Source organism: Schistosoma haematobium, chromosome ZW (assembly GCF_000699445.3).
Source record: "Schistosoma haematobium chromosome ZW, whole genome shotgun sequence".
NCBI lineage: Eukaryota > Metazoa > Platyhelminthes > Trematoda > Strigeidida > Schistosomatidae > Schistosoma > Schistosoma haematobium.
In genome coordinates, this window is record NC_067195.1 from 20,705,447 (window position 1) to 20,720,632 (window position 15,186).

The 15,186-nt window shown below is 31.5% G+C and overlaps 1 protein-coding gene across 2 annotated transcripts in view; it reads right to left on the reverse strand.

Annotated features, from left to right (window-relative positions):
• Positions 1–1,201: 1,201 nt before the first annotated feature.
• MAPK15_1 (Mitogen-activated protein kinase 15) overlaps positions 1,202–15,186 on the reverse strand; it is a 43,335-nt gene continuing 29,350 nt past the window's right edge. For both annotated transcript variants that reach the window (XM_035730601.2, XM_051210672.1), the window contains one exon: positions 1,202–2,157. In XM_035730601.2, coding sequence (XP_035586779.2) covers positions 1,969–2,157 — 189 coding nt within the window. In that variant the 3' untranslated portion in view covers positions 1,202–1,968. The remainder of the gene's footprint in view (positions 2,158–15,186) is intronic.

The window sequence follows — 15,186 nt, forward strand, 5'->3', positions numbered from 1 at the left end:
TTTGACAAGTTTGTCAACCAAGACTCCTTAAGCCAGACTAACATCTATGAAAGTTTTCGCGGAGAAATTGATAATAACTGCCGATCTAGGTGCTCAGTTAACGGTGATAATTCATTCGTTTCAAATATATGATGTTTGATCACCTGTTTTCATATTACTCCCACTCATGATTTCTCTAGCCTTGTTGAGGTTTAAAAAACCTAACAATGCTTTACAAAATCCAGTATATGAAAATAAATGATTGTCAACAATCATTGGTGAGGTTTTAGGTCAACGAAGTAGTATATATATAACCCTTCTGAATGTATGATTGATTTTTCAACCTTACGGGATAACTACAGTCCCTGTCAGCATATAAAAGTGTTCTGTTAAACAACGAGAGTCCTATTATTAAATATTTTGATTCCTTGAAACCAAAAGTTAATAGTTGGCCTATTCGTTTTGAATTGAAACTTTACGCGTCCATAATCCAATATCTAAACAAATTCAGGTTCTCCACAAAATATGTGATACCTTCAGGCAAATGAGCTCAGTAAGCTATGAGCAATGTACAACGTGGTAATATATTCATTGACCCAATTTGCCTCTTTTACAACAGCACAGCGAAATCAAGTTATCAAGATGGATGTCACAGTAAAAGTTACGGTGACAGGACTAGTGGTGGTAAAAAAGATTAGGCATGAAGAATATGGTTCCCAAAAAAGAATAAACAGTATAAAATGCACCTTCACCATTGCAACTGAATCTAAATCACGGCTTCAACTTTCTCTGACCATTGATTCCGATAGTCGTAAGGCCCTCAACCAGATAGTCTGCGTCTACCTGGACGGGTCAATCCAATAGTCACTGTCTTCATGGACTGATGTCATGTTTTGTTTTACCTATTTCTCACTTTCTTTCAATCAACGGATCATCGATGTAGTCGATGGATGAACATGTATAACGGATGTTTAAACCACCTCGGTTGATGAACTTTCACGATCACTTCAACCAGCACTATTCTAATCCAATGTCACTATCGACTTATTGTCTCACCAAAAACTTGGTTGATCTATTGATTTTGGTTAGAAATATAGTCTTCAAAAAAAAATTATCTACACAACCACTTAATTTTTACCACAATTTTACAAAAAACATTTTCAAAAAAAAATCATAATTGTAATTAGAAATGAGTAAAATACACATCAATAGATTAAGGACTATCTGAACTAAACTACTCAAGAGCATATGAAGTACACTTCCATGTTGAAAGAGACACGATTAACAATAGGAAGAAAAAATCTATTCCAAATTTATTTTACACATTTATTGTAAATAATAATAATAACAGCAACAGTAAACATAATGAACAGATTAGTTATATTTATTCCTCTTTATTTTACTGTCAACATAATCGTCATCGTAAACTATTTCTAGAGATATAACAACATTTAGGACTACAATGAAGTATACAAATATTGAACATAGTTGCACATTATTTATTTATCTATTAGTACTCATAAATAAAGATGGATACAACATATTCCGAATATTAAAAACTATTAGTACAATTTTCTTCATTCTAATGAAATTTATACAACTTCCTTGAATTACTATTTAGTACATGTTTAATGAATTAATGAAAATACATCGATTATCATTAGTTAGAATGAAAAGTAGATTCATAAATTGTAAAAGAAGAACCAGTTCATTGAAGTAGTAAATGTGAAAATTTCATAGAAATGATTTAAAATTTTTAAAAAATGCGAATTTTCCTTTTTCAGAAAATCACGGTAGTGGTGTTAAATTTTAATCATGGTAAAGTACACATTGCAATTTGTAAATACAATGAATGGACATTGTATTATTCATTTGCTAATGATTTATCCCTGATATGAATGTGTATATTTAATGATCTAATGAAAACATGAAGATCAAGAAGAAAAAAAAGATGTTTACAGATTTTCGCAAAAAATTTATTTTATTTCCTTAATTTGCCCATTTACGTGTATGTAATTGGTGTAGTTGAGATAAAGATATTGTACCATATGTTTGATTATAATTACTAAAAGATGGAGAGTATAATTTTGATGGTGTTATTAACGATGATGTAGACGGTGTGTTGACGATCTGTTGTTTGTTATTTGTATGACAATAATTTATTGGTTTCACTGAGTTCTAAAACACAAAAAATGCAAGAAAAATAAAAGTGGATAACTGTAAATTGTTTGATTTTTAATAAATATTATTTAAGTAAATAATGAATCGCTTATATGTAGCATATTAATACCGATTTTAATCTTTTTATCAAATGTCAGATGAATAAGACAAGTAATACATTTTGAGTGTCAGTTAACAATTGTATATTGTAATAATACCAAGTCATCATACTTTTTCGCCAAACCACTCAATACCCAGATTATTGACAAATAAAAAGGGAATAACCGAAGTCTTGAACAAAAATTAATGAAGATTAAGATCAGTATTACAACTTCGTTCTTCCCTCTACTTTTTTCCTCTTGAACTTTTAATTCTCACTATTTATCCATAGTTTTCTCCGGTTAGTTCAGATTGATCATTTTACCTAGTTAGGACGCTTCAGAATGATAAAAATAATGTAACTGATCCACTTTTGTATGCGACTTTACGTCAGTACATTCAATTATTGAGTCAATTATTTAGTCGACTTATTTATTTATTTATCACTGTTTGTCAAAATGTTTGTTACCACTATACTTTTTAAGTTAATCATACTAATATCTAGAATTACAAACTGTTTATAATAACTTCAACGCTTATGCTCACTATCTGAGACGATATTCACCAAGTAAGTTAAGAATGCAGAGGAATGACCTCTGATTATAGTAGTCACATTCTGTGATGAAATTGTTAAAATACAAGAATATGAATCATGAATTCTAAGCATAATGAGTGAATTGAAATATGTTTGATATAGAAAAGCTAAAGGAGTCGAGTTTAATTTGCGCATGAAGTATAGGTATGCTGTAGAGTTACAAAATGAGAGAAGGCACTAATTCAGTCCTTCATGATCTTCAATAGTTGATAACAGGGTACATCAAATGATGAGTTAATCAGAGTGTGTACCATGAAAATGAGACCATAAAAATAAACCACCAAAATTTGCTGACCAATGAAGAAAAAGATCAACCCCATTGTAAAATGAAACATCAATTAACAGAGAAGTAGGCAAACTTTGTCTACAATGAACTTTATTCTTTCATTATAATCAGTTATGTGATGTGTACAACCATTTTGTGTTTGCAAACACCAGTAACGCAACTATAACAAGGACAGAAATAATAATAATAGAAGTAGTATTAGTAGCGATTCTGCTTCTATCTCTATTCGCATAGTAAAATTTAGTTGGAAACTTTCACCGAAATTGAAAACAGTTTAAAATTTAGAACAGTATTACATATCTCAAGTAAAAAAAATAAACTTGCCCTATAATCAATTACTTTGACAGTGACAAAATGTTTTAAAGGTAACTGAGTATCTTTAAAGCAAAATTCCCTGAAGTATAACGATTAAAATTTTCTGTTCTAAAAATCCATCATTTTATGACTCATTATATAAGTAGAAACACTCATTTGTAATCACTAAATAAATTGGTATTGTTTTGTGATAAATGATTACTGAGCTCGATGTCAATTTTCATCACGAACTGAGATCTCTTAGGAAACCATTTTAAAAAATCAAGAAACGCTAGGTAGTCGTCTTGGAGTTCCTACCTTGTATGTACCCAGTAACTTGCCAATAATGAAAATCAGAACCTTTATTTATAATGATGAGTGTGCTAAATTTAGATCATTTAGTTGAAATTAAACGATCCATATTTTTATTTTAAGTAAGGCTGATTCATTTAGCAATCTAAAATACTTCATCTATGAAACATGAGGTGTCTGAATGTTTGTTAATCTTCTCTTTAAATATGTGAAAAAGCTTGTGGAAAGTAGTTTTGGCAGTGATTTCTTTTACAACATCTGTGTGCAATCAACCGAAAACACATACAACACACAGTTAATGTTTTGGTCTGATGATAATACAAAGGGAATTCTCAGATAAACGACACAAGAAGGATAAATAAGAACAAGTAACTGTAAACAGAGCATGTTGACGATCTCGATAGTGAAATAAGGAGATAAATTTTATCGGAAATGTATGATTTATTAGTTAGATATATTTAAAATAATCAGATCAGCGCCATCGTGTGTGTTCGAAATCAGTTTGTACTTTTACATACGATCGACCCTGGTAATACAGATTTTAATTTAATATCCAGAGGGATTTGATTAGTGTTCTTATTATCTTTATTGTTCCTAGTGTTGCCGGTTGTATAGAATAACTTTTTCATTGCTCACATAAATCTATTACGTGATCAAATTACTTGATTTACATTACTCCAATGTAGCCCACTGTCTTAATAAATCTCGTATTCTCATTATACTGTGTCAGTTTACCAAATGGGCTAATTATTTTAAACGTTAATCAAAAACTGAATGGCTTGTAGAAATTAAAAACATTACTTGTTACAAAATTTATAACTCTTCAGCTATGCATAATAAACAATTACGATTAATATCAGACTGGGGGTTTGTGGAGATTGTAATATTGTAATAGTTGAATTTATGAGTCGATTTAAACTAGAGCAGCATCGAAAACCTGGAAGCACTAGACGTGGGTTTCGTCCCAGTACCGGACTCCTCAGCAATGCGCACCCATGATCCCGCACTTGAGGCTCGAACCTAGGACCTTCGGTCTTGCGCGTGAACACTTAATCTCTAGACCACTGAGCCGGCATCTACGCCTTAAGCGAAGCAAGTTGGAAAAACCAGCATAACTTTCCGAATCTTTACTGAGATTTCGTCAGATACCAACCAAGATTTATGAAACTTTCAAAGTGAGTGAAATGACAGACGTGCTCAACTACTTCGCTGTCTATCAATATTCCAGGCGTTGACGCAGATTGGTTATGAAGCTACATTTTGCATTTAAGAGGAGAGAATCGTATCCGAAACATGCCTGCATTTTTGTTCAAGACGTTAAGAAGACGGTATTTTTCTTAGCATCTTCACCAGATAGAACCATATCATTTATCTATTATGAGTCAACAAGTATATCTTATGGCAGGGAATAAATTCCGGAGAATTCAGGCAAAGAAAACGTTATTTCAAGGAGGATATGGGCGAAAAAATTAAATAAAAATAGGGCTAATGTGTAACTATGACGAAGGATAATTCGGGTTGACAGCTCTAATGACAGTTTACTGTAAGCTCTGGCTCGATGAATAGTGTTTGATGAGAGATTCTTCACAAGGTTTATGAAGTACTTTGGTACTCCTTTCAACGACAAATATTGCCACGAAACCTCTCAGTTAACGTGTTCAAATACTGTTTTAGGGCCAAAAAAATACAACTGCAGTTATACGTCGGTAAGTATTCATGAACTCTAAAACCTGGCGAATGGTTGATCAGTCCGTTCACGCTTGCTCCTGAAATCAACGTGACTTTCTCGGAGTTGTTTCTGAGAAGCTGGTAAACGTCAGATTACTATGGAGGCTAGTGTTTTAAATACTATTTTAGTCAAACTGATTTCTCTGTGATTTATTACGAGAGGGTATTTTATTAGACGAGGTCAAATCAACGATAATGTTGGAATCTTGTATGCATATTTTGGAGACAGTATAAATTAATGGCGTCAAATTCTATCGCTTTAGCTAGTGGTATCTATTATTCGATTTGGCTTTGGGTTTGAACATTGAAAGCTTCAACATATAGCTTGGAGCGTGGTTTCAGGAGACCTAGGATGGCATTTCATGAACTCTAGTCGTTTGCACTGGTAAAATAGTAGGGGAATTCGAAGACAGAAGATGATGTTTGATGGTAGGAACAGAAGAAATATTTGTTAATGAAGATGGGATTTGATTGTGAACGAGGTGATCTCACATGCTGTTATAGGTATAAGAGCGGTTTTTACTTTCTGGCTATCTACAGCATAAAATAATAGTTTTTATTGGGACGCGAGTAAAAGGAAATGCATTAGTAGTGGTCTTAGACGCCTAAGAGTGTGACCCCAGATCCAAAGGAGTACATGACCCTTTTTCCAAGAAGTTTTAGATAAGCTATTTCCACACTTTTAAAACCTTACTAATGAAGATGGAAACCTATGGAGTAAGGTGAGGTGTGCTGTTTTTAGAGATGACTTTTTATAACCCATTCGTTTCACTGTAAGATGGTAGAATTGTTGAAGGGTCTGGTTGTCTGAGGGAAACACCTTACTACCACCACACCTCATAACACTTGGCTTTATGGCTGTAACCTCAGACCACGAGTTTGTTGTTTTTAATCTTACCGCTTTCTAGCCAACCTACTTGGGATGGTAGGACCGAATATTTCAGTCAATATAGCTCGGCCGGGTCGTCACAAAAAGCAAACTCAACCACCATGATCTAGTAGCAGCTGAAATCGAGAGCATAAAGGATAACGTATGTGTTAGAACAATTGTTTATCTTGAAATAATAAAGAAAAATTCATATTTTAAGCGTAAGATAATGACTGACATTGTTCACAACGAAAAGAAAAGCTTTAATATTAAATGTTCAACTCAGAGATCTCAACACTGCCAAAAGATTTAGGATTTTTTTTATCTTTAATCAGATATCACAAAATTTTCAAATAATCTATGTTCAGAGTTTTATGATTACTGACAGTTGATTGACTGATTTAAGTTTATGATGAAAAACAATCTTGAATTTAATTTGATTCCTTAGAAAAATAAATTTTTTTGGGATTATGTTCCACCTATACTTATCCAGAAATATATAAGAACAATTATTAATTGACATATGTTCCGTGTGTACACGTGTACAACATGTGTGTAAATATGTAAGAAGATACAAATTACGCAAGTATTTCTTAATTTAGCAACTGGATTATAAATCCCGTTAGTGTATATTAAAAAATAATAAAAAAACTAACTTAACAATCATGCATATAAACACTGCAGTAAGTTCTCAATATAACATTACATAATATGTAATAACAATTTCCTTTGCTTCTGATTCACAAAACATAACATCTGGATAAATCAAATCAGTAAACTAGTTAGTGAGTATGGATGTACGAGTACATTTCAATGAGAAAAGCTTAGGAAAAGTGATCTTTTCATCAGAATCATTATCGTCAACATAATTCCATATTTTCATACTTTATGAAGTAGAACACAGCAGGGATTCTGTTCTTCAAATATCATATATTTATGTGTAAAATTTGTTTGTTTTTTTTTATAAAAAAAATTAATCCACAGACTTTGAATGACTGTTTACATATTATGCTTGTTCTGTCGACAGTTATGATAAAATCATTAAACTATAATGTTTATCGCCCCTGTAGAACATTATTTTCATGTGTATGTATATTTAAAAGCTGTCAATTCTTTAATTTCACTCTCTCTCTTTAAGGTACAAGTTAATCAAAAGTGTGGGAGGGGTTAGCCTACAAGGGATTATTTATAAAACATTTAATGGAAAGATAAACAGCAGACAATAGTACATGTGTCTGTCTACCAATTTAACCAACCTGAAAGACACATCAAACAGGGATAGGATAGATTTGAAACACAACTATTGATTATGTAAAAATAGAATATTTTTTGGTGAAATATGCAGAAAGGAATTAATTAGACAATATATGTACTAATATATTTAGAATGAGTGATTTCGAATAACATCAAAGATGGTTTATATCAGATGGTTGACTTTTTGTGTTCTAATTTATATAGGACATATTATTAATCAAGTGGATTTTTCTACTCTTTCGATTAATGTGTGCACATGAGCTTCACGTTAGGTGTAGTATTCTTGATATAATGAAACGAGAGATAATTGTAGTATTTAGTATCATTTTACTGAACCAACAATCTGATGATATCTGAAAAAAAAACAGTTGTGGTCCCTAAATGAGTCTTTCAAAACACAGAGTAACGACGCGTATTGAAATGACGTGTTAGTTTGACACATAGTAGATTGGAAATTAAGTACATTATTATAGATATATCTAAATGGAGTTATCTTTGTTTCCTGTTTTATTCAATAAATTTGTAACTCGTGTCGTCCATCAATATAATTTTGAGGAGTAAATTCCTTCCCAAACTACCAAACTCAAAGCATGTAGTTCTCAGAATTAGACGATCAAATCATATTTGAAATATTCCGAGACCTTTGTAACTCATCTTTAAAAAAAACTAACATTAAGACTAGTCAATGTTCTTGATTGGAGTAAAAATAATGAAGTTGGTTTGAATCCAGTAACTATTTAATTATCATTGCTCAATTTCAAAGGATTTAATCTCAATGTAACGTTTCATATTTGCTAGTTGACTGATACAGATGCTGAACACTGGAAAATAACAAACTAAGTCAAGATAAATGTAACTGTTAATGCCAAACGTGTACGAGGCTAAAATATCAGATTACCTGCATAGTAGATTCAAATATGTAACAACGAACAAATACACATTGAAATCATGCTCTATTACTTGAGACCAAAGAGTTAGAACAACAATTAGGAGTTGATAATATCAGCGATTATTTCCTGATGAAAGTTCACACTCTCACTTCAGTTAGCTAGGTCTCTTGTATAAGAAATTATTTCACGAATGTAACTTCAAATTTTTCTGAGTAATCAAGGTTAAAACAAAGCATAAAATAGTTAGACATATCATCTATAAGTTAATATGTAATAAGAAGTAAACAAACACGATAACTAGTGGAAACAATACAAGATGTATGTATCATACCTACACACGATTTTGTGCGTTTGGTAATATATATATATATATATATATATATATATATATATATATATATATATATTCCATATCCTAGAAAAATATCTTACAGTTACCAAAAACTAGGACATTCAATGAAATATGAGTAATTACAAAAGAACAAAAGCACTAAGTGGAAAATTAAGTTGACAGATATTTTACTTCTAAATCATTTACATAAACAAAATGTCTATGAGTAAGTGATGAAATGATTAGAAATAGTTGTGGCTATATTGTTGAGACAACATAGCAATGTTTAATATTTTTGAGACTTGATTTTTAGAAAACGAGAGAGATTACTCGAAGAAACTCTTGAAAGCCGATCACCGAAAGCTGAATAATGTACATTTATTATGAACAACATCAGATAGGATGGATAAATCCATCAAAGTAATAGTGAGTATACACAAATTGAACTTATTTCATAGCAGGTAAGGCATATATGTATCAGTGTGAGTTTTCATTTTAAAAAAATAATCGAATGAAGGAATAATTAATTAATTTAGATCAAAATATGAAAATGCTTAACCAAATTTAAGAACTCCATGAATGATTAATGAAAGGTTAGGATATGTGAAGACAAAGTTATTCATTGGGTTTCATGTATAAAATGTCTAAAGACAAAAATATCGATAGTTTGAACGGATTCATTTAATAAACTAATAGTACATATATATATAAACTGGTAGATGTCTATGGATTTTGTTTATAGCCTTTAGAAATACACTCATAGGAGACATTTCCCTAATAATCACTGAGCAATAATTGTAAAATCAACAATTTTCTTCAAAAATACTTAAGCACAAAACATTTGAATTTTCTTTATCAATAACCCTGATGAATCAAATTAATCAGCTGCTATATGTAAGGGAAATTAAAAGTGTAAGTTATTCATAGATCTGTTGGTCATCTCTTAATTTAAAGAAAGGTCGCCTCCAACAGAGTTTTTTTATAAACAGACAAACGTAAACAATATAGAATCTGGTGTAAAGATTTAACGCTTTTTGGTGTCACAGCTCACATCAACATTGAGAAAAAGTGAGAAGGAGAAAATAATTAGAATGTAAACTCAAAGAATTAGAATGACAATAACATAAATGTGCTGGAAAATTGAATAGTAAAGACATTTCAAGATGAATGATTAACATAGTGAATGGAAAGGTGTAGGAATAATACTTGATCTAAGTTTTACATTAAGATAAGTGATGAATGGATCGGTACTTCTGAGACGGATTTCAAGCATTGTTAATTAATGTATCCAAGCATACGTTATGATTTTCACTCTGATTCCACCCAGAAAATCTGCAACTTTTCAGACAACATAGATGAACAGATAATAGTTTTACAGGTTGATACAAAGTCTGATCAAACTTAAGGTTTTCTAAACTTTGTTATACATTATCTGTCACATTGCACTGAGATCACTTGTGGTTAGGCACGACTAACAAACTTTAACCGTTTAATTCAAAGAAATCTTAACCACTTATCTTCTGTAACTGCTACCGAGTAGTAGGTCGAAAAAAGTTAATGAGTGCTCTATCAATTGATGAGATCACGGTGAATGGATTTCACAAGGGATAATTTATTGTGTGAAAAGTTGTTTTTAGATTCCGTTTTTGTTATGTCATATTTGTCATGTAGTCAAGGTTTTTAAAAGTAGATTTGAGATAATCATATCTATTATTGAAATATTTTTTAAGGGTGTAATATGAATCGAGTACATCAGGTTAGTAATAGTATTAAAACAATAATCTGGTATTCACTTTTAACTGATTTTCATAGGCTAAGTTTCAAGATACATATAGAAGTTGCCGGACGTTTGAACGCTTGATTTTTTATTTTTGCATTCAAATTTATTAATAGCTCAAGAATCATCAAAATTTGAAGATTATTAACGATCGACTATTTAGATAGCATTGCCCGTGGCCATGACTGCAGTTCAGGAAGTATATTCATTTAGCACTTACAAACTGGACATACAAGTACAACCCAGTAAGTCTAAGATTTTCCGCTTAGACTCAAACGCTGGATCTCTTACTTCAAATGCCAATTAGTTAACCTTTTAGCTGCTGGGTTATGATAGATACATTGTTAAGCGGTTACTATTTATTATTGAAGCTTGATTGATACTTTCGAGACTGGGTCAACAGGTTTGTTGGTAAGCTCAACCTTAAAATATTAAATCGTCTGTCAGATATAAAACTGGGAAAACCTGATAATTGCTGATTACCAAATTTTAACACTTTTCAATAGTATATCTTTTCATCAGACTGTTTTTTAAAAAAAAATAAATCCAAAAATTTCACAAGCATTTATAACCTTGCTTGAAAATAAATAGAGATACTATATTGTGATAATTCAGCATTTCAAAATTTACTCGTTTGACTTCAGAAACGAGTTTCATTACAAACTGATATCTACTGAAAAACTGTAGGAAACCTGTTGGCACTAGAAAAACGTTTCAATTCAGCTTAGGACAGTCCAATAGTATTTATGTAAAACTACAAAAAAACATGATTCAGTCCCTAAGTCAGAAACCAATAATACAATACAATATAGCTATCACTGATTAATCCAGAAGTAATCCAAACTTTATTTCAAGTCTATTAATCAGAAATCAGTTTGTTGACCAATGCTATTTTCATACAGCACAATTATTAAATAATTATTTATTTATGAATTACAGCCATACAAATATACAAAGATTTACATCGTAACATCACTCATAAACGTAAGTCATAAGTTACATAATATAATTCTGGAAAATAATCCAATTGTATACATCCTTATTATTATTATTTATAAATTAAATAGATTACAGGTGTAAACATTTGCACATATTAACTACAAAGAAAATAAATAGAATAACGAAAATCACATGTATGTGTGTGTATCTGTGTAGTATATGTGTGCTGTTGAAAAATAAGCACCGTAATAAGAATAGAAATGCGCGCACAAAAATAAAAATATTAGAAAAAAAGCAGGAATCAAGATACAAATTGTAGAATTGGAAGTATGGGAAAAATTTATAGGGTATCTAATAGGATGAATTTAGTAAAGAATTTAATGCAGTATAGATCCTAACAGAATATTGAAAATAAGAAAAGTGATTGGATGAACACAGTGATAATCACTGAAGGTAGATTTATTCATGTCGCTAGGGGTGGAAAGTAACATTAGTATCATTACTAGTAATATTAATGATTTGGGTGGAAAGGTAGGTCAGTAAACACCTGTTTGTTTTAAATAAAAACTACAGGTAGAGATATTAGGTATTTAATTGATTCGATGTTTAATAGGTGAACATGGAGTAAAGAATTGTGGATAATTAAATTTCTAAAGAATATTCGGGTATCTTTGTTGTGCAAATATTCTTGTTTTCCCTTATTATATTCAAACAGTTTATTAGAACCAATTTATATAAATGAGTGAATGGGTTTTGATTTAAACATAGCAATACAAATCTATGAACTACCTAGTGATGTGCGTTAAGTATCATAGCTGGTTGACTGGTGTTCGTTATGTTTATTTGCAATTTCTTGCATTTAGATAAATTTCACAACTTACGGGATAGGTAGAATTCAGTGTATCATATTTATTGTCCAAGTTCAGTGGTTTAATTTCTTTCAGGACAAGCAGAACAGAACTTCACACCACTATATCTTTCCAGCTGGCATTTAGTTATCAAGGTTAGTTATATGACTGGGAGCTTCTCTTCACCAAGTTCTAATGTAAAATATGTTTATTGACATAACACCAAATTTTTCAACATATAGTTGCAACCTTAACACTGGTATTGAATGAGTTTTGGTGATATGTGATACACTCTATTGATAGTTACTCTTTAAAATCTGCTTATTCAAATTTTCAATTGAAATGATGATTGTCCTCAGGAACGGTAAATAAGTATCCCCTAATTTATGCGCAAATAAAACAAAGTACGCATGAGGTGACTTACTCAGGAAGTGGTTTTGTACGGGATCCGTTTATTTTAAAGGAAAATCAGTTAATTGTATCATATATGTCTCAGGACCTAAATTTTCTGGATTCAATCTTCAATTTGAATGTAAGTGGAGACTAATGAAAGCTCCAAACAACTACCTAGTGGTATCTGCTTTCTTTTTTTATTTCCATTGATGTCAAATATAATGGTAAAAACAAGCTTCAGATCATATGCCTCTCTGGAAAATCCCAGAACAAACGATATTTTAATATTAGATATAGTTCAAATTTTCTCAAGCTTTTTTACCATTCATTATTCTTCATTTGACATCTTTAGAAACCTAGTTTCGCCATAGCTATACTCTGGTTTAACCTATTACAACTATTAGTAACCTTAGAAAAAAAACGAAATGTTCTTGACTATCCGGTTTCCTGTCGATGATTTTGGTTAAACTTCGACTAATCGTATGCTTTGACATGTTATTATTAGAGTAATTTCACTCGACTACTTATGATAGATTGTTTTACAATAAAAAATTAATCAAATAATTAAACTGACTAGTGGAAATCCATTTAACTGTAAAAAACAACTCGGTCTTAATGAATACCATAGAAATAAGAGTTTATGTGTACTTACTAGAAATCAGCTTTATGGTGTAACAAAGTCCATGAAGTTCTAGCATAGTGTCATAGACTGTATAATTAACCGAGTAGAAAATTCAAATCAGTAGCACCTAATACTTTGGACATTAGATTATCATCTATCCATTATTATCTGTAATTACAGCTGTCAACCGTTTTCATTACACCTAATAGTTGAGGAATTTAAATTATGGTATGAACGGCTTGGGAGTAAATATGGACTTTCCAGTTAATATCCTCATGGTAATCAATAATAACATAACCGGAAGGGGTTTTGTGGAGATTTTAGAAATTTCACTGATTGAAATCATGGGTCAATTGAAGCTAGACCACCATGGAAAACCTGGGAGCACTGGACGGCCGTCTCGTCCTAGCATGGGACTCCTCAGCAGTGCGCATCCACGATCCCACATCCTCAAGATTCAAGCCCAGGGCTTACCAATCTCGCGCCGGGCGCTTAATCAACTAGGCCACTGAGCCGGCATCCAACGGTGTTAATGTCTAACTTCAACCAATCCACAAAGTTGCGCCACCGTACACCATTGTCTTCAGTGAGTTGATTTCTCACAACAGACCTGGTTGAACTCCACTGGTAACGGCTTCTCACTAAAACTCCAGGAGTGTCTCTTGAAGTCAGTCGCTAGTGAGCAGATGATTATTATCAGAAGAGGTTTTGTGGAGATCTCTCGGGGCGCGGGATCGTGGATGCGCACTGCTGAGGAGTCCCATGCTAGGACGAAACGGCTGTCCAGTGCTTCCAGGTTTTCCACGGTGGTCTAGCTTCAATTGACCTATGATTCCAATCAGTGGAATAATAACATAACTCAAAATCTGTTGCGAAGGTAGTAAATTATAATCGGATTATCAAATTCTTTTTCACTAGTCTAAAGGTATTCTGTTCGTCACCAGACCTGATGAATTCTGGCTTTATTCCTGATGCGATTACAGTTGCAGAAATAACTAAAACCTAGTTTTTTTGTAAATTCTATTACGAGATTGTTAAAAGACTGTATTTTTTTCCAATGAATAACAGTAGTTATACTGGTGTCATTTTCAATTATTTGAATATACTTTCAAGGAAATTGATTTACATCACATTCTGGTAACTTGATCTTATTTATTCTTTTCATTTATCAAAGTTCATTTTGTCAATATTTTTAATTTAGTAAAATATAGAGTAAATTAAAAGTGGTGCGTGCTTAAAGTACTGTATAAAGTTGTAAATCTCTTTCCTTTTTTTCTTTTACAAAAAATATCATGTATACTCTGCTAACAACAGTACACTTTCATTTATATGTATACGCATACGTATCATGCATAAACATAGTCATTATTTCGAATTACATTCATACTAAATACTACAACTGAATTTTGTGCAAGCGCGATCATTCGTTCGCATGCGTGCACACAAAACTAAATAGACACAGATGTGTGAAAGTTTACCAACGTTTTTTTTCTTCAGATTCTACTCGAAAGTGCGACAAATCGAATAGCAAAAAGTATTAATCTAAAATAGTATAGACAAATTAGAGAAAATAAAAGAAGAATAACAATTCTTAACAAGGTAAGTAAGAATAATATATATGAAAGGGGAAGGAGACAAATGTTTAATTAAATTATCTGCAAAGTCGGAGAAAAAAAGAGAGATAATGTTTACAAACACTTTTTCAAAAGTTTTATATCACGAATAAAAATCGTACAATTACGTGACAATTATTTACCAGTTTGAACTGACAAATAATAAATAATAATATGTTTAGAAAGAGAAAGATTTGT